Source organism: Amblyraja radiata, chromosome 19 (genome assembly GCF_010909765.2).
Source record: "Amblyraja radiata isolate CabotCenter1 chromosome 19, sAmbRad1.1.pri, whole genome shotgun sequence".
Lineage (NCBI taxonomy): Eukaryota > Metazoa > Chordata > Chondrichthyes > Rajiformes > Rajidae > Amblyraja > Amblyraja radiata.
In genome coordinates, this window is record NC_045974.1 from 4,990,197 (window position 1) to 5,016,114 (window position 25,918).

Below are 25,918 nucleotides of genomic sequence, written 5' to 3' on the forward strand. Positions count from 1 at the left end.
CTTTTCTTCCCAGGGTAAGGGGATTCAAGAAGTAAGGGCATAGATTTAAGATGAGGAGAAGGATTTAATAGCAAGCTGAGCAGCAACTTTATCACATAATGTGTGGTGGCTATATGGAATAAGAGGCCAGATGAAGTAGTTGAGGCAAGTATAGTAACAACATTTAAAAGACATTTGTATAGGTACATGGATGGATAGGAAAGGTTCAGAGGGATATGGGCTAAAGAGGCAAATTGGACTAGTTTAGTTGGTCATCTTGATCGGCATGGATGAGTTGGGCCGAATGGCCTATTTCCATGCTGTATAATGCTCTGACTATCGTATCTTGCCATAGAGGGAGTACAGAGAAGGTTCACCAGACTGATTCCTGGGATGTCAGGACTTTCATATGAAGAAAGACTGGATAGACTCGGCTTGTACTCGCTAGAATTTAGAAGATTGAGGGGGGATCTTATAGAAACGTACAAAATTCTTAAGGGGTTGGACAGGCTAGATGCAGGAAGATTGTTCCCGATGTTGGGGAAGTCCAGAACAAGGGGTCACAGTTTAAGGATAAGGGGGAAATCTTTTAGGACCGAGATGAGGAAAACATTTTTCACACAGAGAGTGGTGAATCTCTGGAATTCTCTGCCACAGAAGGCAGTTGAGGCCAGTTCATTGGCTATATTTAAGAGGGAGTTAGATGTGGCCCTTGTGGCTAAAGGGATCAGGGGGTATGGAGAGAAAGCAGGTACAGGATACTGAGTTGGATGATCAGCCATGATCATATTGAATGGCGGTGCAGGCTCGAAGGGCCGAATGGCCTACTCCTGCACCTATTTTCTATGTTTCTATGTATGTATCCACCAAATGTAATGGCCAAGATTGGAAGAGGTGAATCAATTATTGGTTAAAGTGGGGAGTGGGTAGAATTCTTAGCCAGAGCACTGGGGGGGGGGATCTCCAGCTCTTCATACAATGGGTCATGGGGCCTTAATAACCATTCTGTTCATGGGGATCCCTCTACACATTTTAATTGCACTAGAGGCACCAGGCCTAAGAAATGTGTTACCTGAGGGTCAGAATCAGGGATGAAAATGTGAGGAAACTGTTCTGTAGTGATGGTGCAGGTGGAAGAATTATCAAGACAGTGGAGAGGCCAGTGTTGGGCTTGAAGAAGCCATGAATTGGAGTGATCGGGGTGGGGTGGTGATCCCAGTATTACACCCAAGGATCAATATAAAAAAGCATTGCTGTGAGTCGAGGGCAGCAATCAGATCCTTTGGGTACGATGGGGTTGTGTGCTTGGGATACAGGTGGGGCCTCAGGGATCAAGAGAATTACAGGGGCATTGATGATCGGGGGAATCACAGGACTGGAATATCAGTGGGATTGTGTCCGCTCATAAACCTGAAGGATTGAGGAATTCCAACCTTGACCTCAGAAAGGTGGCAGCAAGGTCAAGTGTGGGTGGCCTGCTCATGCCAAAGTAGGGGCCAGAAAGATGTGAGAGACATATCCACTAATGATCCTGGTCCAGCATTGCAATGGAATGACTTACTTGTTGTAGGAAAATGATCAAAATGTTTGCTTTCAAGACAGTTCATTCAAAATTCCATGACATTGTTCCAAAAGTACCATCCTTCCACAGTAACCCCAAAATAGTTGTTTTCATGTTTCACTCCAGTTGAAAATAATTTGCAATAGCATAACTCTAAAAATGTATTATGAGATTAAATTTGTGGACTACATTTAGATATTTGAGAAAAAATACCCTCGGATAATCTTCAAACCAGTCTACTTTGAATTCTGTGAAACCAAATTGCTCACATTTTGTTGAGGTATAAGGAGGCAATCATCTGAAATACACCTGGGATGGAACATTTAAACACCATTTGCTTCTTGGAAACAGTACATAACATGACTGGAGAGAGCGGGTCAGGCAGCATCAACAGAGAGAAATGGACAGCCGACATATTGGGTTGGAACCCTTCTTCAAATTGAGGTACGTGTTCTTTAAGCCTTGCATTTCGACTTCAGTCAGAGACTTACTGCAAGTGCCGAATGTAGATTCCTTAACACCACACTTTTGACATGAATATACGTATATCAGAGAGAACATTCTCCCTCCAACACAAACCCAAATAGTTTTTTTTCTCTCACATTTGATAAAATACCTCTCTCGCAAATTTCAAACAGATACATACATTTAGATCTCTCTTTAGTTTTATTTTGATAATTACAGTGTTATTTAATCCCTTGATACATGCAGAATGTGTGTCTTTCTAAATGAATAAATAAATACATTGCCTTACCTTTTCCATAGACTGTCATCGCTCATCCTACATCACGAGTGCAGATTTATTTTCTGTTGCTGAGTTGAATAACATTACAGTTAAATATACCGATGAACTGCAGATAAAAGAACCTGGGGAGATACAAGCTATCTCTTTTGTATTTTGAGCAAATCTTTCTCTGCCCGGAGTCTGATGTATTACAACACTGTAATCAGGTTGAATCTGAAGCACTCGGCTATGACACTGGGCTTGTGTGCTAAATTGATATTGCATATATTACAGCCACGTTGAAGCAAGATTTAAAATTGAACATCTCGGTGGAATATCTTATCCTCAATTCGAATTTTGAAATGAGATTTTATTCCTCTCTTTCTTCGTCACAACCGTGTGTGGAACATTAAATCCGGGCTCTCTTTTATGAAAGTTTAGGAAGATTCAGACCTCATTTGTCTCAGTGGATCAGACAGACACCTGCTCAAGGCAAACGTTGACGCTTGCAGGAATCCCCTTCCCCATTCGCAGATGTAATTCTTTCCTCCTGACTGCCAAGCTGAGGTTAACTAATGGGACTGCAGGGAAATCTCAGTTTTATGGTTGGCCTATTTAGACTGTCATTTGTGCAGTTTCTATTTCTAGCGTAGCCCAATTTGCAAATTGTTTAATAGCTGCAAATACTCCAAGTGAGACAAAGTGAATTTTATCATTGTCCTGCAGAATGTTCTTTAGAAATAATAGTGATCATTTCAAACCATTTGAAATCTATGTGAACAACGTAATTAATGAATAAATAGTTGTGACTTTCATTTTCAAAGCACACAAAGAGCACCCTAGCCCAATCAGACCTGCTCACAAATATTTGGTGATGTCCAAAAATCAGATGAGTTTACCCACAGACTAGTCAAGTAACTGCCTGCTTAAATCATTCTTGCAGTCAATGACTCCTCCATTATCATTATATGTCCTGTTTCACCAGTAATGCCCCTGTCCCACTTAGGAAACCTGAACGGAAACCTCTGGAGACTTTGCGCCCCACCCAAGGTTTCCGTGCGGTTCCCGTGGAGGTTGCAGGTGGTTGCCGGAGTGGAAGCAGGTAGGGAGACTGACAAAAACCTCCGGGAACCTCCGGGAACCGCATGGATACCTTGGGTGGGGCGCAAAGTCTCCAGAGGTTTCCGTTCAGGTTTCCTAAGTGGGACAGGGGCATTAGGCTCTAAATCTAGAGTGGCAGCAGAGTTGTATAAACATGGGAGCAAGTACCTTGGGAATCCTCAACATTGATTCAAGACTGCATGCTATTTCATGCCATCAGGTCGAGCCTGAGCAAGGAAATTCACTAACTTTTACCCAGTGCTTTCCATCAGCAGTCCATTCTGTTTAATACTATTTAAGAATTGAGGGCAGCAAAGATATGTATGTAAGTCTCGCAAAGGAGGGGTTCTGTTGTATGAACTGGCCAGTCCAGAAAGACAAAGCAACCATTCAGACACCTGAGTTAGATGGACGAGAATCCAATGAGTGATAGATCTATTTGACATCATTTTCATCAGTGTACATCTTGCAGATACATCTTCCAATTTCACTATTTGTGGAGTCCAATTCAATTGTAATTAAAACCATTTTTTTCCTGAGTAAAACGCAATACCTGATCATTTTCAGATCATTTCACTTTCTCCTGAAATTTGGTCAAGTACTTCTGAACTTGTGACTTTGACGTGATTTCCATTATTAGAACATGGATCACATTGCCCGAGGATGGACAATATGATCCAATGTCATTGGACAGTCCTGGATCAACCTGTGTATGTAGTTCAATACCCAACTCACACCCCCATCAAGTAGCGGCCTTATGCATATCTCATCCCACTTCTACTCCTTGCTCCCCTTCACAGACGCTCCCAAATATTAATCCCAACTCCGCATATCCTGAGATGGTGATCACATAATTCTCCAAGGCCGGAACCTGATGTCCACATCCTGCAAACTTTAAGACAGCCAATGGAGCCAATCACCAATGACAAACCCTTCCCACGCTTCTTACCCGATCAATGGCCCCACTCCTCAGAACAATCCTTTGCTCATTTCTTGAGTGCCTTTCCCGTTGTGCTCGCCCATTTATCTGAGGGAGTGCAGCGTAGGTTTACAAGGTTAATTTCCGGGATGGCGGGACTGGCATATGCTGAGAGAATGGAGCAGCTGGGCTTGTACACTCTGGAGTATAGAAGGATGAGAGGGAATCTCATTGAAACATATAAGATTGTTAAGTGCTTGGACACGCTAGAGGCAGGAAACATGTTCCCGATGTTGGGGGAGTCCAGAACCAGGAGCCACAGTTTAAGAATAAGAAGTAAGCCATTTAGAACGGAGACGAGGAAACACTTTTTCTCACAGAGAGTGGTGAGTCTGTGGAATTCTCTGCCTCAGAGGACGGTGGAGGCGGGTTCTCTGGATGCTTTCAAGAGAGAGCTAGATAGGGCTCTTAAAAATAGCGGAGTCAGGGGATATGGGGAGAGGGCAGGAACCCCCGTTACTGATTGGGGATGATCAGCCATGATCACATTAAATGGCGGTGCTGGCTCGAAGGGCCGAATGGCCTACTCCTGCACCTGTTGTCTATTGTCTATAATGCTCATTTGTTTAAGCATCGGGTCTGGGGCATTATATGGGTGTAAGGTGTGCATGGGGGAGGCCAGAAACTGAAACAGTCATTGGCTCCTCATTGTAACACCCACAGCCTTTGTGTTCTGTGTTGAGTCACGGTCTTGCTGGCTTTCCCCAGCATTATGCTCTGGATTTGTTCCTGCAGCCTGTGTCAGGTCAGGCCTGGGGTCTCAGCTCAAGACCCCACTGATTTCAATGAGGATAATAGAGCAACAAAGGGGAAAGAAGATCATTTTTTAAAATTAATTTTGCTTTAATATTTAACCTTTAATGATATAATTATTTACAAATATTCCCATTTGTTTTTCAATATCCATTCTTTCCAATTAACTCAATTAGTTTTTAAATGTCTGAATATTTGAGACCTGTCACATGCAATTAATGACAACGGTTTAAAAAAAATAATCTTAAAATAATCTAAAAATCAAAATAATTTTGAACATTTTAAAAGGTTTAAAGCTGACAAATGACCAATCTCCACCATCACAATTCATGTCGCTTTGCTGTGTCACAGGTATTGTAGAGATAGAACTTCCTCACTGCAAGGGCCTGGTTTCTGCCTGAACCAGCCTTAAAGGACACCTGAAAAGTGAAGGATCACAGTCTGGATTCATGTGGACGATGAATTATGCCTCAACGCTGTTAAACCTTATTTTTTAAATTAAAAAATACTAAACTTTAAACAAAATATTTTTGTAGGTATTATTCTTACAAACACTGGTAATGGTTTGTGTATTTGAAGTTATTGCATTCATATTACACAGTGATACTTTGAGAAATGTTATTTTTAATACAGCATCCCCAGGCCTCAGCGCCTTCAGGCTAACCATTACTTGATCGCTTGTGGTTAAAGGGATTTTTCTTCAGGGATTTTAGCATCATGGTAGGAAAGTTGAGTGATAGGCAAGAAACTAGTGTTCTGTTTCACAAATAAATCACAAGTTTCTATGCCTTGAGATCTTTGTGAAGCCATTACAAATTGGTGACATGGATAGATGACTTTCTTAGGGATTGTGGAAGGACATTGATTGCTGCTACTTGACAGGTTTTCTGATAATTCATTAGGACATAGAAGGAGGCCATTTGATCCATCAAATCTTTGTGGCACCCAGCATCCACCCATCAGTCTCGTTGCCCTGTTTATATCCGTTTATAGTGCCAAAACGTATATTTGCAAGGAGAAATATGTGTGCCAAATAAACAAATATAAATTAAGGCTCCAAAATCATTGCCAGTTTTGAGAATGGCTAAGTTTCACTTCCAATGAAAGGTTTGCTTTGTTCTGGTCCATCCATGTTAAATGATTATGGAGTTGGAGATTCTGCCCACCACCTGGGTACTGATGTATCAATCTGCGACTAGTTGCAATAGTGAGATGGCCTTCTGGATCTGATGAAGGTAAGTTCAAGGACCTGCCAAACATGGTGAAAAGCTTTGGCAGCCAGGCCCCATTAGAGAAAATTTGGGCCATCAAAATTGCCTAACTTTGGTAAATTCTTCTATGTCCCAATACAGATTTCTGATGCGAGGCTGAATTGTTTATCATTCCTCGGGTAGACTATTGAACTTCCTTTAATTTATGAAAATGTTAGTTTTAAATGTTTTGATTGAATGCTTGTATTGATTTTAGTTTGACAAACATATCTGATACCTTCCACTCAAATGGAGTAAAGGCCCTGTCCCACTGTACGAGGTCATTCAAGAGCTCTCCCGAGTTTAAAAAAAAATCAAACTCGTGGTAAGCACGTACAATGTACGTAGCGGGTACGTCGGAGCTCGGGACGTCTCTTAGCGGCTCGTAACGCTGACGGCAGGTACTAGGGAAACGCGGTAAGCTCGTGAAGATTTTTCAACATGTTGAAAAATGTTCACGAGAGCCCCGAGTACCGACGAGCGGCCATTACTGTAATTCTCCGAGTTCGAATCAGGGGAAACTCTTGAATTACCTCGTACAGTGGGACAGCCCCTTAATGGTTTTTATTTGGAAAAAAAAAATTTGAGGGACAACAGTCAACAATGCAATTAGCAAAATTAAACCTGTTTATAGAATTTTTTTAAATGCTGAGAATTGGTAAACTCATTTCACAAAGAGGGCGAGAATTTTGTTCAGACAGCTCCAAATTAAAAGGATAAACTACTGGAAAGACTCAGCAGGTCAGTTGGAGACACTAGGAACAGCAGATGCTGGTTTACTAAACGCTGGAGTAACTCAATGGGTCAGGCAGAATCTCCAGACGAGATGGATCAGTGATATTTCAGGTTAGGACCTTTCTTCAGGCAGGTCATCTTTGGAAGTGAAACAATTAATGTGTTGTGTTTGGTACCTGTAATTATCGGTCCTGAAACGTTAGCTCATTTCCTTTACATAAATGCTGCTTGACGTGTGTTTCCAGTCTTTTCTGATTTTATTCATATTTGTAGCATTTCCAGATTTTTTAATTTCCAAATCAAAAGTGTTGTACATTTGATAATAGGGTTATCATGAAGCAGAACAACTGCACACATTTGTGGATGCCCTGGCACCTGGCAGATATCACATTTTATCATTTTTTGGTTGATATTTATTTTCATATTTTTCCTGTGATTGCTAAAATAGACTATATTCATAAAGGGGCTGTCCCACTTGGGCGACCTAATTGGCGAGTTTAGAAGAGTTTAGGAGAGTTTGAAAAAATGTCATTTTGAAGACCTCCTTCAACCTCCTTCGACTATGTTGAAGACTAGCTTTGACTAGCTACGACTAACTTCAGGAAAATTGGACACCGAATAGTGGAGAGTGAAGACAACCTCCTTCGATCTCCTTCGACTTCCCTTCGGCCTCCCTTCAACTATGATGAAGACTATCTATGACTACCCTCGACTACCCTTGATTATCTACAAATAACATGCCAACCTACTACGACTAAACCTACGAGTAAAAAAAGTATCGATTTTTTTCCATGGCAACCTTTTTTTACTCGCGGGCATTTTTCAACATGTTGAAAAATATGCCGCAACCTAGCTGAGGCCTTGAGTACACGGGGACTACTCTCGAGCATGAAGGAGTGTTACAAAGACCTCATAAGACCTCGTGTCGACCATACTGCGAGTATGAGTCAAGGGCAAATTCGCCAGAACTCGCGAATTAGGTCGCCGCAGTGGGACAGCCCCTTTACTGTTACTTCTTACAGATATATCGAGCCAACCTCCTTCCAGAAATGCTGGCTATGATCCCGGAGAATCCCTATGGTCCTCTTCCACATAGAACATGCCTTCACTGGGTATTATCCTACATCAGCCTCTCTGGTTTCTCATGGCCTGGGAACATCAAATTTCTTCCCTTCTCCCACCATTGTAACCACTTGTCTTCAACTAACGGCGCTCACCATTGACATAAACAGTGCCGCTGCCAGTCACATACAATCCTTTACGAGCTGGCTTCTGGGGCCAAGATTTTAAGCCTGACACCAGGCTCCTCATGCTGACACTCTAAGCTCAGAAATAGCAAGACATTACCGGACAGATAGTGGAAAAGATGAAAGTACGCTCATAGCATAGTTGAGAAAACAACAAATCCAAGTTGACTCTTAAGAATTTCTGCCTCGCGACCATTTAGGTTTGATAAAGTAGGTTTGGGACTAGCACCCAGCATAAACCAGACTGATTCCTGGGATGTCAGGACTTTCATATGAAGAAAGACTGGATAGACTCGGCTTGTACTCGCTAGAATTTAGAAGATTGAGGGGGGATCTTATAGAAACTTACAAAATTGTTTAGGGGTTGGACAGGCTAGATGCAGGAAGATTGTTCCCGATGTTGGGGAAGTCCAGAACAAGGGGTCACAGTTTTAGGATAAAAGGGAAATCTTTTAGGACTGAGATGAGAAAAACATTTTTCACACAGAGAGTGGTGAATCTCTGGAATTCTCTGCCGCAGAATGTAGTTGAGGCCAGTTCATTGGCTATATTTAAGAGGGAGTTAGATGTGGCCCTTGTGGCTAAAGGGATCAGGGGGTATGGAGAGAAGGCAGGTACAGGATACTGAGTTGGGTGATCAGCCATGATCATATTGAATGGCGGTGCAGGCTCGAAGGGCCGAATGGCCTACTCCTGCACCTATTGTCTATGTTTCTTTGGTGCCAAGAATGCACTACCCGACAAACTAAGCACCTACATGTCTCTTCCAACATCTCTCACCCTGTCTGTGAACCGTCTGCAGTCCCCACATTGGTCTCATTTGTCATCTCAGTTCCCACAGAATTGGAGTGAACGAAAATCACGCTAGATCCCAAGGGGCTGCCTACGAATAAGACGACAAACCTGCTTCAGTATTCTCTAACTGCACAGCAGTGATTTCCTTCACCAGCCCTTCCGATCTTTCCCCAGTGTCAATTATTTAACCATATAACCATATAACAATTACAGCACGGAAACAGGCCATCTCGGCCCTTCTAGTCCGCGCCGAACACTTATTCTCCCCTAGTCCCATCTACCTGCACTCAGACCATAACCCACCATTCCTTTCCCGTCCATATAACTATCCAATTTATTTTTAAATGATAAAATCGAACCTGCCTCCACCACCTCCACTGGAAGCTCATTCCACACAGCTACCACTCTCTGAGTAAAGAAGTTCCCCCTCATAGAAACATAGAAACATAGAAATTAGGTGCAGGAGTAGGCCATTCGGCCCTTCGAGCCTGCACCGCCATTCAATATGATCATGGCTGATCATCCAACTCAGTATCCCGTACCTGCCTTCTCTCCATACCCTCTGATCCCCTTAGCCACAAGGGCCACATCTAACTCCCTCTTAAATATAGCCAATGAACTGGCCTCGACTACCCTCTGTGGCAGAGAGTTCCAGAGATTCACCACTCTCTGTGTGAAAAAAGTTCTTCTCATCTCGGTTTTAAAGGATTTCCCCCTTATCCTTAAGCTGTGACCCCTTGTCCTGGACTTCCCCAACATCGGGAGCAATCTTCCTGCATCTAGCCTGTCCAACCCCTTAAGAATTTTGTAAGTTTCTTACTTTGCTCCTATTCTTCATCTTAAGTCCAACCTCCGGCACCCACCGTGGGCCCATCTTCAGCTGCCAAATGCTCTCTTGGAGGGCACACCTTGATCTCTTTAACATCTTCGCTTGTGTTTCCCACCAACAAGTTGCTTCAGTTACGATGCTCATGCTCTCCTGTGTGGTCCTGGATGGGTCTTTTCCTCCTCTTCATCACTGGTATTTTCTTTTGTTCAGTGTTAAATTGGTGATGGGTCCATCTTCAGAAAACGGTGCATCATTCCTGGAGATTCTGACTTGCTAGCAGAGTCCTCCCCGAGCTGGTCAGGCTATTTGACATCTTTCATGTTACCCCTAAACTTCTGCCCCTTAATTCTCAAGTCATGTCCTCTTGTTTGAATCTTCCCTACTCTCAATGGGAAAAGCTTATCCACGTCAACTCTGTCTATCCCTCTCATCATTTTAAAGACCTCTATCAAGTCCCCCCTTAACCTTCTGCGCTCCAAAGAATAAAGACCTAACTTGTTCAACCTTTCTCTGTAACTTAGTTGCTGAAACCCAGGCAACATTCTAGTAAATCTCCTCTGTACTCTCTCTATTTTGTTGACATCCTTCCTATAATTAGGCGACCAAAATTGTACACCATACTCCATCTTTCATCCTGCGCTGTCAAAACTTGTAATCATTACAGGAAAGGAACGCGATTATTGTCTTATAACTTTGTTTGTTTTATAAATCTTATTTTGCAGCAGTCGGCGTGCAGATTAACCTCGCATTAATGCGGCGGAGATTCTGGGCAATTACACAACAGGTAAAAAGTGAATTTTGAGTAGTTATGTGACTCCTCCAGTTACTTCATACAGGTTGCATTTCTTTTAATTTTTAGTCTGCTCTTACAAAGGCCTGAGGATCATTTCTAGCTAATTTTATCTAGTTGTCACAGAGTGGATATTTTTAATTTAATTTGTATGAAGCACCATTCTTACAATCTATTGATTCAATAAATTAAATTTGACTGACGAGTCATATTCAGAATTAGCAATTCACAAATTATTAATAATGTATTTAGTAATTAAAACAGTAATTATATCATTTGTAATCTGGAGTAAATTTATAAAAAAGACCATGTCTCCTTGATTATATAGATTTTTCTCATTGTATGCTATTTTGTGTATCAAAATAATGAAATAACAATATTTCCAATGAAGGCATATTAGCCAGAGCAGTACAGCACGTGATCAGGCCCTTCAGCCCACAGGAACTGTTCTGAATGTGATACCAAGACCAACTCTCATCTGCTTGCACATAATCCATATCCCTCCATTCCCCACATATACACATGCCTATCCAAAAGTTTCTTCAATGGCACTATTGTATCTTCCTCAATCATTCCCCCCCACGGAAGGGTTTCGGCCCAAAACTTTGCCTATTTCCTTCGCTCCATAGATGCTGCTGCACCCGCTGAGTTTCTCCAGCACTTTTGTCCGAGGAGAAATTCTTTGCTCGAAATACATGGCACATTGGTATAATAGTTATATATCCACATGCAATTCCACAAATATTGATGGAATATTAAGTAGTATAGTTAAGAACATAACATTATATTGCAACATTGATAGTTTAGGCAAATAGACAAAACCATGATGAATAGATTTCAACATAGGCAGCAGTGATGTCATTATATATCCAAGGACTATACTGAATTATTTAAAGTGTAAAAAAGCTAGGAACTGTGAAAGAAATCAATGGGATCCATGCGCAGAGGTTTATAACGTACTGGTGAGGTACAACAATTAATCAAAGGAATATTGCTGGGAAGAACCCTTATATTCAAAGTGAGAGAATAATACTAACAATATCAACAGCTGTAGAAATCACAGTTAGACCATACCTGGAGTGTTGTGTATAATCTGGCCAGGTGTCCTAGATTTGAGGTGTGTGTTCCTGGAATGCAGAAGGTAAAGGGATAGCATAGTTGAGATTGTCAAGGTTTTTGAAGCTGTTAGAGCAGATATGCACTTCCATACACGGCATGTCTAGTGTAAAGAGACATAATACCCTGAAATCAGAGATAGACGAAAAAAACAATGTTGGGAAATAGTTCTTCCCAATAAAGAATAGTAACAATATAAAACTTCCAGCTTCAAAAGGCAGTGGATGTTCCTGCTAGTACCATCGGTGCTAATATTCCCATGACCACTTCACTCATCAGGTACACTTCCAGATGCCCCTCCAGTATGTGGTGCCTTGGGGTTTCTGAAATATTTCCGTACTGTGGCTCCTTGCCACTGCTTGATATTTTCTAAATAGGTCGCCTTTAGTTTTTCTCGTTCTTTTCTCCTTTGACTGGATCTTGAAATGTTACTTTACAAGGGGTTGCCGTTCCTCATATCGTAGCCAAATTATGTTTTAGCTTTCCCCTTTTAAAGGTTTTTTAAAAAGCTATTCGGCCAAAGGGCCCCCAGATCCAAATCGCCAATTGATTCTCCTGCCGCAGATACTGCCTGACCTGCTGAGTGATTCCAGCACTTCCTGTTTTTGTTGAGGAAACCGTCTTGTTTTTCAGCTTCAGAGTTATTGGTCCACTGTATTCATTCATTTGGCTTCTCCTTTGCAAATGAAATTCTCAGGAATATATTATAATATTACATTTTAAATGGTGAGAACTCTGAACACTTTGATATAAATTTTCTTCCTCGCAGTGCAGAAAACATAACATGGAATTCTTTGGTCTGTTACGATAAGATCCATTAGCTATTTAGCTTAAGGATATTCCAAAGCATATTCTGAAGTCTGAATGCCTGATGTATGTTATTTTAGGATGCTTCTATATTAAAAATTATTGCATTAAAAATGGAAGATAATAAAGGGCCTTATTAAGGCATGTACATAAGCTGTTGAAACCAAATAGTTTCCATGGGAATGCCTGCTGATAATTTAATATTGTGTTGTGCATGAGCTTTTAAGGCAGTTCCTGTGATCTGCAGCGATGATTACACTGAGCAGAGTGGGAGTTTCTCTCCTTGAGCAAAAAACAATCATCACCACTGAAACATGCAGGATCTCAACAATCTGCTGTGGCCAGATTTATTTCTGCAGTTTTTTCAGTGTTGTTTTAATTGCAAAACCTTCTAATTCATGCTGGTAATATCTAATTTTGTATCCTCATCTCTGGGTTTCATATAATCAGGGAAAAATGGTTAGTTGTAAAAGTAACGGCACCCGCTCTCGGAGGTTGCTATCTTAATTAATAGTTCATCCATGAAGATGCCTCATGCAAGTGAACAGAGCAGTGAACCAAACATGGGCACATATTAATACTACAATAATAATTTGGCCAGGTCCATTCGTACGTGTATAGGAAGGTGTGGATTGAGTTGACACTATAATGGCAACAAGCGGCACAAATATCTGTCAGTAGATTTTACTGCTGAGAATTTCATAGTCGTCTTCAGATCAGTGGATCCGGAGGTGTGCCTAGGAACTGCACCAAGGAGGATATGTTGTTTGAACTGCACCAAGGCGGATATGTTGATAGAAACATAGAAAATAGGTGCAGGATAGGCCATTCGGCCCTTTGAGCCTGCACCGCCATTCAATATGACCATGGCTGATCATCCAACTCAGTATCCTGTACCTGCCTTCTCTCCATACCCCCTGATCCCTTTAGCCACAAGGGCCACATCTAACTCCCTCTTAAATATAGCCAATGAACTGGCCTCAACTACCTTCTGTGGCAGAGAGTTCCAGAGATTCACCACTCTCTGTGTGAAAAATGTTTTTCTCATCTCGGTCCTAAAGGATTTCCCCTCTATCCTCAAACTGTGACCCCTTGTCCTGGACTTCCCCAACATTGGGAACAATCTTCCTGCATCTAGCCTGTCCAACCCCTTAAGAATTTTGTAAGTTTCTATAAGATCCCGCCTTAATCTCCTAAATTCTAGCGAGTACAAGCCGGGTCTATCCAGTCTTTCTTCATATGAAAGTCCTGACATCTCAGGAATCAGTCTGGTGAACCTTCTCTGTACTCCCTCTATGGCAAGAATGTCTTTCCTCGGATTTGGAGATAAAACGGTACGCAATACTCCAGGTGTGGTCTCACCAAGACCCTGTACAACTGCAGTAGAACCTCCCTGCTCCTATACTCAAATCCTTTTGCTATGAATGCTAACATACCATTGGCTTTCTTCACTGCCTGCTGCACCTGCATGCCTACTTTCAATGACTGGTGTACCATGACACCCAAGTCTCGCTGCATCTCCCCTTTTCCTAATCGGCCACCATTTAGTGAACACTTGATGAGTGTTGTGTAAAAGCTTGTTGTGGAATGTTATATGTTGGTGCAGTTTGATTTTAACTCGATATTTGATTAATATGCTGTGATATTATTCAACTTTATTTATTTCGGACTCAAGGTCCAGACATTACATAAAATACATTGCATATAAAAACACCATAAAATACATATCAAATCTTAGTATATCACATCAAAGCATGAATTAGCACTTAGAAATTATATACAAAAAAACACAATACATGATTTAAAATCCAGAATAAAAAAGATCAGTTTGCTTTGAAGTGTCTATTCATGTATGTTGGTATAGCAGATTATATTGATTTACACTGGTCTATAACCTGGTTTATACTTGTTTTCCTCTTCTTGCATCCTACTGCTTCCCCTGCCTGTTTCTGCTCTGCAGTCCAATGACACTGATGTAAGTGGAATTTTGGTGGAATAAATGTGTAGGAAGGAACTGCAGATGCTGGTTTACACTGAAGATAAACGCACAGTGCTGGAGTAACTCCGACAGCTTCTCTGGGTAGAAGGAATGGGCGACAATTCGGGTCGAGAGTCTGAAGAAGGGTTCCGACCCGAAACGCCACCTATTCTTTCTATTCAGATGGTGCCTGTCCCGCTGAGTTGATCCAGCATTGTGTGTCTATCTTTGGTGGAATAAATGTGTGTCAGGGATAACAGAGCTGCAGCCTGAGACAGCTATTGTTTTGTCTTTATCTGGTACTGCTGGTTAATGGCAATGAAACCAACGTAAAAACAAGTTCCATCCAAGAGAACTGGAATAGAAGCAAGCTGACATGATCCCAGATGACTGAGATATTACATATATTTCATTATCATTTCAAATCCATCTAAATTTTCTCCCTTCTATCTAATGACAAAGTAGCATTACAAGACAGGTTATTTCATACAAGCTGCTGCAGAATACTTTAGATGGAGAAAAATTACTTATTTTAACATTAAAATAAGCTAATAAGTTAATATTAAAATGTTAACAAATGCATTTATGTTTATAATAATTCTATTTGTGTTGTTAACTAGAATTTATTTTTTATAAAGCTACTTAATGCTTGGACTGTATTTGTCAAAATACAGTCTTTTTCAGTAACTTTCTCCCAACTTTATCAATTGGGTTTTTCAAGATAACAGATTTTTGCAACACAATTATTCACCAAAGATATGATGACCAGCATTTCTAAAATAATAGTCACCAAGTCAAAGAAAAACATGGACATGGAATACATAATTCCACTATTACAGCTAGAAAGCATATTTTAGCACAAAAGGGTATAATTTGGCCTGATAAACATGTGCAATAGACATTTGGCTTCAAGTGTACACACGTGGATACAACCAAGCCACCACATTGTCCCCTTGATTACTTTAGCCAGAATAGGCTGAATTTCTACACACTAGGACAGATAATGGCAAGAAAGACATTATTGCCACAGAGGGGGTGCAGAGAAGGTTCACCAGACTGATTCCTGGGATGTCAGGACTTTCATATGAAGAAAGACTGGATAGACTCGGCTTGTACTCGCTAGAATTTAGAAGATTGAGGGGGGATCTTATAGAAACGTACAAAATTCTTAAGGGGTTGGACAGGCTAGATGCCGGAAGATTGTTCCCGATGTTGGGGAAGTCCAGAACAAGGGGTCACAGTTTAAGGATAAGGGGGAAATCTTTTAGGACCGAGATGAGAAAAACATTTTTCACACAGAGAGTGGTGAGTCTCTGGAATTCTCTGCCACAGAAGGTAGTTGAGGCCAGTTCATTGGCTATATTTAAGAGGGAGTTAGATGTGGCCCTTGTGGCTAAAGGGATCAGGGGGTATGGAGAGAAGGCAGGTACAGGATACTGAGTTGGATGATCAGCCATGATCATATTGAATGGCGGTGCAGGCTCGAAGGGCCGAATGGCCTACTCCTGCACCTATTTTCTATATGTTTCCAAAACAACTACCATACATAAATAGCATAATTCAGAGACAACAAGTCTCTTAACCATATTGGGTGCAGACTGGTCACTGTTGATAAAGGCTGTTGAAAAATGATCTTGCTTATTGATTTTTAAAAAGGAAGGTCATGCCTCATTTTTCTTACAATGAAACAATGTTGGTCCAGTTATAGATTTGTAAAAGATTTTTAAAATGTTTAATAAAAGAACAAATGATTTGTTAAATTAGAACAACATTTTGACTCATTTATGCTGGACTTATTTATATTTTCACCTCATTTTCAGTGCAGCGATATTGAAGGAAGATGCCCCATCAGCTGTGAAGATGATGTGAGTTACAATCCATCCATTATTACGCTAGACAAAGGATTTTTTTAATATGTTTTGAAAAAAATTCAAGAAACATCTCAAATGAACTATAGTTTTATATTTATCATGCAGGCACTAAACTGTTTCTTAGTGGATAACAATGGATTCATTCTGATCTCCGGCAAAGTGGAAGATGTAAGTGTTGTGTTAATATGAAGCAGAAAGAAGGTAAATTGAACATGGTGAGATATTTTACAACAGTTGTATGTATTAATTCATGTTCTTGCAAATCCACTTTGAAATGTGAAAGGAGTATGTCACTGGTATTATAAATACTTAACCTATTGCAAATGTTTATTGGTAATTCTTTTCAATGTTACAAACATTCAAGTTTAGTGATGGCCATGTCCGAGCACATGGAGAGTGCTTTGTTCTTAGCATTTCTACTGTCAGTGAAGGAAAGTAATAATATGTTTTTCATCCAGAGAGTTGTGAATCTGTGAAATTCTCTGCCTCAGAATTCTCTGGATGCCAATTCTCTGGATGCTTTCAAGAGAGAGTTAGATAGAGCTCTTAAAAATCGCGGAGTCATGGGATATGGAGAGAAGGCAGGAACAGGGTGCTGATTGTGGATGATCAGCCATGAATATTGAATTTGTGGAATTCCCTGCCAATTTGTGGAATTCCCTGCCACAGAGGGCAGTGGAGGCCAAATCATTGGATGGATTTAAGAGAGAGTTGGATAGAGCTCAAGGGATATGGGGAGAAGGCAGGCACCGGTTATTGATTGTGGCCGTTCAGCCATGATCACAATGAATGGCGGTGCTGGCTCGAAGGGTCGAATGGCCTCCTCCTGCACCTAGTTTCTATGTTTCTATGTTTTTAATAGTGCTGGCTCGAAGGGCCGAATGGCCTCCTCCTGCACATATTGTCCATTGTCTATAGTCTATTGTCTGTGTACTCATATGTGAGGAACATAGTTGAAGAATACTTTAAGCAAGGATAATTAGGCTTCCAAACATTTTCCGAAGGGTCATGAGACCCTCTGGAGATTAAATAGAAAGTAACTGTTACCATAGTCACACATCAACTATTTCTCACTCCATGTGCGAAAATAGTTGATGTGTATATTGTAAAATATGTAAATTAAGATCTCTGCCTCTGAATATTCACACTTGCAGTCAAACTAACTTTACAGAACCAAAATGGGGAATGTCTAATTGGTGGTTGCCATGGCAATGCAGCTATGTGTGATAAACTGCAATTTCACTGAATTAGTAGCTTCATAAGTCAAAACCTTTACTTATGAATGCTAACTCTTTCATAAGCAGAGCAGTTGCAGCACATAACACGTACTCTCATTCGCAAATGTATTATTAACAGCCATTCTGTCATTCCTCCTTGCATCCCTTCACTTAAGAGATAATTTTGATGGACATAAATATTCTGCAGGACTAACCATATTGTAATGTAATGAGATCAAATAGATTCCACAATAAATTCATTGGGTTGTAAAGTGCTGAAAGTGCCCTGAGAGTTGCGAAGGATCTACATAGCACATAAGTGGACCATTTTAGAAAGGGTGGGACAGACAAACATCAGGAATTACATTACAGATCAGTTAATCTGACATCTGTTCTCGACAAAATGCTGGAGTACATCATTAAGGAAATAATATCGAGATACTTGGAAAGTCAGAATACGATTAGACAAAGTCAACATAATTACCGAGTCAAAGGAGATGAAGGGGTAGGAAGGTTTGGGGCAAGTACAAGTATATCCAGACCTTCAAAGCAAATTCATTAGCTATCATACAAAATGGCTCATGGGACTGGAGATAATATATACACGGGATAGAAGATAAGAAGAACAGAACCAAATTAAATTCAGCAATGATCAGGTCCAGACTTGAAAGAATATATATATATGTCTCAGAGAGCTCTATGGTCAGAGTGAATAACTAAAACAAATAAGAAGGTGAAGGGATTTGATCATGAGGATAAGAATTTAAATCTGAGGATCTGCTCAAGGAACCTGCATAGTTCAGGGAACACAATTTGCTGCAGGTTAGAATATCGGCAGCATAGTTTTGGATAACCTCACGTTTACAAAGTTAAAATGAAGGAGTCTGTTGCAATAGTCAAGTGTAGAGATAGCTATGGGATGGATGTGTTTTGACAATGGAAGAGTTGATGCTGCATCAGAAGGAAGTTGTGGAGGTGGAAATAGGCAATCCAAAGTGATCCAATGTTGACCTTGGTTTAAAATGAATGGATTGGTTCAATTTCAGGCAGCTAGCAGGAGGTACACAAAAATGCTAGAGAAACTCAGCGGGTGCAGCAGCGAAGGAAATAGGCAACGTTTCGGGCCGAAACCCGGAAGGGAGCAGATATGCACACTGACAGCTTTATTATGATCTTGTGGACACTGTGCTTGGAGAAAGAGTAAGAACATTTGAGAGAAAAATGCCAGTTCAGTGCTCAGATGGAAGAGGTTAAAGGTTTACCTCGATAAGCTAGGGATAGAAATTTAGAAACATAGAAAATAGGTGCAGGAGTAGGCCATTCGGCCCTTTGAGCCTGCACCGCCATTCAATATGATCATGGCTGATCATCCAACTCAGTATCCTGTACCTGCCTTCTCTCCATACCCCCTGATCCCTTTAGCCACAAGGGCCACATCTAACTCCCTCTTAAATATAATCAATGAACTGGCCTCAACTACCTTCTGAGGCAGAGAATTCCAGAGATTCACCACTCTCTGTGTGAAAAATGTTTTCCTCATCTCGGTCCTAAAAGGTTTCCCCCTTATCCTTAAACTGTGACCCCTTGTTCTGGACTTCCCCAACATCGGGAACAATCTTCCTGCATCTAGCCTGTCCATCCCCTTAAGGATAAAGAAGAGAGAGTCCGAGATAATAACTGGATGGTCTCGATCTTTCACGACAAAGAACTCGGAGTCTCGGCAGCTGTTGGATGTCATGTGCAGTGACAGGGAGGGTAAGTTTAAGGAAACAGTTTGCAGCAGAGAAATGAAGACAAGGCAGTGGAGGAAGCTTTATGTGGTCGAGGCAAACCCTTTGGTGACTGGCTTTACCAGTTATTCACAATTGCTGTTTGTGACTGCATTCTTTGCACTTGAGGGAATGGAGATGAGGAAGGGTGGGGGCGAGGACAAAGGCTAAAATTAAAAAGGTTTTTAATAAAATAGCTAGACAACAAGTAGATAAGCAGTACAATCTGAACAGGAAATGCTACAATTACCCAATTTCTTTCATTTCTCTTTCAGACAGGAAGGTTTCTGGGAGAAGTGGATGGATCGGTGATGACACAACTAGTGAACATGGGAATGTTTAACGAGTAAGATGTTGCCTCCTTATATTTGTTGCACGATTCAGACCTAGGTGGAGGCTGGTTCTCTGGATACTTTCAAGAGAGAGCTAGATAGGGCTCTTAAAGATAGCGGAGTCAGGGGATATAGGGGGAGAAGGCAGGAACGGGGTACTGATTGGGGATGATCAGCTATGATCACATTGAATGGCGGTGCTGGCTCGAAGGGCCGAATGGCCTACTCCTGCACCTATTGTCTATTGTCTATTGTCTAGATGCATGCCCTGTGAAGGTGCAGTTTCATTAAATCTGGAACACTTAAATAATAATTGCTGAAAAGCTCAGGTCAGGGCAAGTAGCTGAACTCTGAAAGCTGGCACTGCGGTCTTAATTATGCCCCTGTCCCACTTAGGAAACCTGAACGGAAACCTCTGGAGACATTGCGCCCCACCCAAGGTTTCCGTGCGGTTCCCGGAGGTTGCAGGTGGTTGCCGGAGGTTGCAGGTAGTGGAAGCAGGTGACTGACAAAAACCTCCGGGAACCTCCGGGAACCGCAAGGAAACCTTGGGTGGGGCGCAAAGTCTCCAGAAGTTTCCGTTCAGGTTTCCTAAGTGGGACAGGGGCATTAATAAATTTGCTAATTTGTGTCTGTTTTGACAGTGTTTGAAAAGCATTTCAACGAGGGAAGATTTGTGTGTCTGTGAAATTTTCTCCATGCAAAGAGTGGTTGTCATAAAAGATTGAGACCATCCTGTTATTGTCTCAAACCTCCTCTTCTTTGTCTCTAGCTTCCCAGGGCAAACTTTAACCTCTCTTCTGTCTGAGACTTGTTTGGAATCATAGAGTTATGGAATGTATAAGCAGGCCCTTCAGCCCAACTCAGCCATGACAACTATGATGGCTATTTGAGCTGGTCCCATTTGCCTGCATTTGGCCTATGCCCCTCCAATTTGTGATACATCAGGAAAACCTGACCATTTAATCATTTCTGCCGTTTAAGTTCCAATTATCCCATTTTCAGTTGTACTTTGATTTGGAGATAGAAACATAGAAACATTAAAAATAGGTGCAGGAGTAGCCCATTCGGCTCTTTGAGCCAGCACTGCCATTCAACATGATCGTGGCTGATCATCCAAAATCAGTACCCCGTTCCTGCTTTTTCCCCCATATCCCTTGATTCTGTTAGCTCTAAGAGCAAAATTTAACTCCCTTGAAAACATCCAGTGAACTGCCTTCTGTGGCCGAGAATTCCACAGATTCACAACTCTCTGGGTGAAAAGGTTTTTCCTCATCTCAGTCCTAAATGGCCTACCCCTTATTCTTAAACTGTAACCCCTGGTTCTGGACTCAATTCAACATTGGGGAACATTTTTCCTGCATCTAGCCTATCCAATCCCTTAAGAATTTTATATGTTTCTATAAGATTGCCTCTCATCCTTCTAAATTCCAGTGAATACAAGCCCAGTCGAACCATTCACCATATGTCATCCTGGGAACTAACCTGGTGAACCTACGCTGCCCTCCCTCAATAGCAAGAATGTCCTTCCTCAAATTAGGAGACCAAAACTGCACACAATACTCCAGGTGTGCTTACCAGCGCCCTCTACAACTGCAGTAGGACCTCCTTGTTCCTATACTCAAATCCTCTCGCTATGAAGGCCAACATGCCATTGCTTTCTTCACTGCCTGCTGTACCTGCATGGTTACTTTCAGTGACTGATGTACAAGGAAACCCAGGTCTCGTTGCACCTCCCCTTTTCCTAATCTGACACCATTCAGATAATAATCTGCCCTCTTGTTCTTGCCACCAAAGTAAATAACCTCACATTTATCCATATTATACTGTATCTGCCATGCATCTGCCCACTCACCCAACCTATCCAAGTCACCTTGCAGCCTCATAGCATCCTCCTCACAGCTAACACTGCCCCCCAGCTTTGTGTCATGAGCAAACTTGGAGATGTTACATTTAATTCCCTCATCTAAATCGTTAATATATATTGTAAGTAACTGGGGTCCCAGCACCGAGCCTTGCGGCACCCCACTAGATCACAAAATGCCACAGACCCAGTTATGCTGGATTGTAATTCTAATTTCTAAGCAACATAAACATTATTCTGATGGAAAATTATTATAAATTATTAATCCACAGCCTCTTATTTAGCTGGTCGGGAACCCTAGAATCCAAAATGTACCCAATTGGTTCTCAGATCCAACCCAGGGCTGAGTGGAAATCTTCCCCTCACCAATTACCTCAACTCACCCAACCCCTCCCCCCCCCCTCCCCCCCCCCTCCCCCCCACCCCCCCCCCCCCCCACCCCCCATCCCTCCCCTCCCCCCCACCCTCTTTGTGGCAGTCAACTGGGGGTCCAGTGGGGAGTCAGAAGACAGATTTTTGTCAAAGTCCTGGACTGGCAGCATGTGCTAAGTCCAGCACCCACTTCTACTTGAATAGCTAAATGCCAACAGATTCCTTCCTAACGTGTAGGAAGGAACTGCAGGTGCTGGTTTAAACCAAAGATAGATACAAAAAGCTGGAGTCACTCAGCGGGACAGGCAGCATCTCTGGAGAGAAGGAATGGGTGACGTTTCAAGTCGTGACCCTTCTCCGGTGGTCATGGTGGCGCAGCGGTAGAGTCGCTGCCTTGCAGCGAATGCAGCGCCGGAGACCCGGGTTCGATCCCAACCACGGGTGCTGTCTGTACGGAGTTTGCACGTTCTCCCCGTAACCTGCGTGGGTTTTCTCTGAGATCTTCGGTTTCCTCCCACACTCCAAAGACGTACAGGTTTGTAGGTTAATTAGCTTGGTGAATGTAAAAATTGTCCCTCGTGAGTGTAGGATAGTGTAAGTGTGCGGGGATCGCTGGTCAGCGCAGACCCGATGGGCCACTGTATCTCTAATCTAACCTAATCCTCTGGAAATGTAAACAAAATCAACATTGGTTTGGTTTTTGCCCGATGTATTAATAACCAAACTTGTCCTTATCATAGGGTGAAACTTTATGACAATCAAGCCATGTGCAAAGGACATTCCGATCATCACAGTGGGTCGGAGCCAATGATTAGTGTGAGTATCTGCTTCATAATTACATGCTGGAGCTTAATTTAGGACTCTTAAGGGGCTGTCCCACTTGGGCGACCTAATCCACAAGTTCTGGCGAGTTTGCCCTCGACTCATACTTGCAGCATAGTCGACACGAGGTCGTAGGAGGTCTTCGTAACTCTCCTTCATGCTTGAGAGTAGTCTCCGCGCACTCGAGGCCTCAGCTAGGTGGCGGCGTTTATTTCAATCTGTTAAAAAATGCCCGCGAGTAAAAAAAGGTCGCCATGGAAAAAATCGATACTTTTTTTACTCGTAGGTTTAGTTGTAGTAGATCGGCACGTTAGTCGTAGGTAATCGAGGGTAGTCGAAGGTAGTCATAGATAGTCTTCATCATAGTTGAAGGAGATCGAAGGAGGTCGTCTTCACTCTCCACTATTCGGTGTCCAATTTTCCCGAAGTTAGTCGTAGCTAGTTGTAGCTAGTCGAAGCTAGTCTTCAACATAGTCGAAGGAGGTCGAAGGAGGTCTTCAACATGTCATTTTTTCGAACTCTTCTAAACTCGCCAATTAAGTCGCCCAAGTGGGACAGCCCCTTTAACATCAGTGAAATATTCATGAAACTTGTATGAGTTGTATGTTACCAGCTGCTGTTGCAGAAACGGCTGTTGTAGGTGGCAGATGCTGGAGAATTGGAGGTGTGGACGGTGCTACAGGGAGCAGTTTCCGTGCTGGAACATAATCCGATACAGTGGATCTCATGCTGGCTATTTTTTAGATACAAGCAACTTTAATTTCACAGGGGGTAAATCTCGCTCGAGAACAATTCCAGATGAAATTGCACCAATCACAAATTTGGATACACATTAGTATTTTTGATGATATCCAGCACATTAAATAACATTCCGTATTGGGCATCACTTTCCTTCAACCATATATTGGAGCAGAATTCTCCGCACTAGGACTGTCGTTGAGTAGTCTTAGTAAAACTAAAAACCCACGCCCCGGTTTGTTTCTTTTCTTCTTATTTAAAGGACACCAGGTTGTCATTGGGAGATTTGAACAGATAACTTTAAAAGTAACTAGAGCAAGTGGGACTCGTTCGGTCCCGTCCCCTCAACACGCGTTTGCGGTGGTGGGGGGGATGCGGCCTGCAGCATCACACACACACACTAAAGGGCCTGTCCCACTTTCCCGAGTTATTCACGAATTCTCCCGAGTTATTCACGAATTCTCCCGAGTTTTCAAACTCGCAGAATGTTCGTAACGAGTCCGTAGGAGGCTATAGGAGTCCGTGGATATATCGTAGCGGCTCGTTATGCCAGCTGTAGGTACTCGGGGCATCAAGTAAGTCAGGACGTTTTTTCAGCTTGATGAAAAATGGCCACGAGTAAAAAAATAGCCATATTCTTCCATAATCTATATGCAGTATTTTTCAACTTAATATTGTATACAAAGGAAATGATTTAGTATTAGTCTAATGTCTTCTTTGTTCTCTCTTTAGCCCTTATATATTTTCTTTGCTGCTGTAAGATGGTTCCTGAGCAACTTATTCACGTACGTACATATTATACTAGAACCAAATGTGGGCATGGTATGACTTTCAGAAATGGTTATCTGTAATGCATTTAACTCTATAAAGAATATAAACTCTACAGGTTGAAAAGGGGCACTGTTTTCACGGGAGATTATTTGTCAAATATTTGTAAAGTTTGTTTCCAGAAAGAACGTGCAACTGCGCAGTAATGTGAACCTTACCGGGGCATGTCATTATATTAGTTTCACTTGGTGCCAATATGGTTATAATAATAAATATTTCTGTCAGATTTTTCTGCTCCATGCAGTAAAGTTTATCAAACAATTTGTTATGGCGTCCTGAAGAAATGTTTGGCACTTTACATAAGCAGTTTCCTTGTTTACATATGTTTATATAAATGCAAGACATTAGATACTTCTTAAGGTGCGGCTGGTTCCTGAATGAGCTCCTGATGTATTTACTGGGACTAGCAGACCTGTGGAAGTTTCAACTTCTGTGCTTATATTGTGGCGTAGGAAATGGCCCACATTTCATGCATGTGTAGTGAGACCAGGCAGGTTGAGCGAAATATTATTTATTAACAAAAACAAATGCTCGAAACACAGTGTACCTAGTCTAGAACTAACGATTACAGCTCCTGTCGATGCGAGGAGCGCTAACTACTGATTACGCTCAAAAACCCGTGAACAAACCCCCCCCCCCGGTCACGTGACAGACCCGACCAATGACGAGGGTTCTGAATACCCAGCCCCACCACTAGGTGCCGCTACACATGTAACACCAGCCAGATGCCATGTGCGTGTAGTTGATCCCTAACACCATTCATTTGGTCCAAAATCAAAAATAATAAAAGTTCTATTTTGGCATTTGAACATCAGGCCTGCATAACTTCCAGTGGTTATTGAACATTTTTGTGTGGAAATGTTGTCCTGTTACTTATCAGTGCAGAGTGATGTGTTCTTTCATCCATCACACATGCTAAACGGAGGGAGGGGAAGGATCCGTGGAACTAGGTATTCTAACCCACATGTGAGTCCATTCCTACACTAAACATGTGCACTAAAAATTCCCCCAGGACAACTGAGGATGGGCAATAGGCAAAGAATTTCCAGTGTAGGAAGGAACTGCAGATGCTGATTTAAACCAAAGAGACCAAAAATGCTGGAGTAGCTCAGTGGGACTGGCAGCATCTCTGGAGAGAAGGAATGTCTTGACCGAAACATCACCCATTCCTTCTCTCCAAAGATGCTGCCTATCCTGCTGAGTTACTCCAGCAAATTTTGTCTATCTTATGAATTTCCAGTGATGCCCTTACTACAAATGTAAATATATAAAATATCTAAATATTTAACTAAAGATATTGTTTCATCTTTTCATTATAATATATTTTATATATTATGGCGGACAGGGAAGAGAGAGGGAAAGAAGGAGGGGGTGAGAAGAGGGGCAGTAGTTTGTAGGGGAGCATATGTATATATATATATATACACACTCTCTGAACTTTATTTTCTCTCTTGTTTATTA

General features: G+C 41.8%; 1 protein-coding gene across 1 annotated transcript in view; it reads left to right on the plus strand.

The window, feature by feature from the left end:
* Positions 1-25,918, plus strand: part of cacna2d4 (calcium voltage-gated channel auxiliary subunit alpha2delta 4) — a 177,337-nt gene that overhangs the window by 111,384 nt on the left and 40,035 nt on the right. The window contains exons 28-34 of the mRNA XM_033038369.1: positions 10,676-10,737; positions 14,627-14,641; positions 16,465-16,509; positions 16,621-16,683; positions 19,777-19,847; positions 22,810-22,885; positions 24,362-24,414. Coding sequence (XP_032894260.1) covers positions 10,676-10,737; positions 14,627-14,641; positions 16,465-16,509; positions 16,621-16,683; positions 19,777-19,847; positions 22,810-22,885; positions 24,362-24,414 — 385 coding nt within the window. The remainder of the gene's footprint in view (positions 1-10,675; positions 10,738-14,626; positions 14,642-16,464; positions 16,510-16,620; positions 16,684-19,776; positions 19,848-22,809; positions 22,886-24,361; positions 24,415-25,918) is intronic.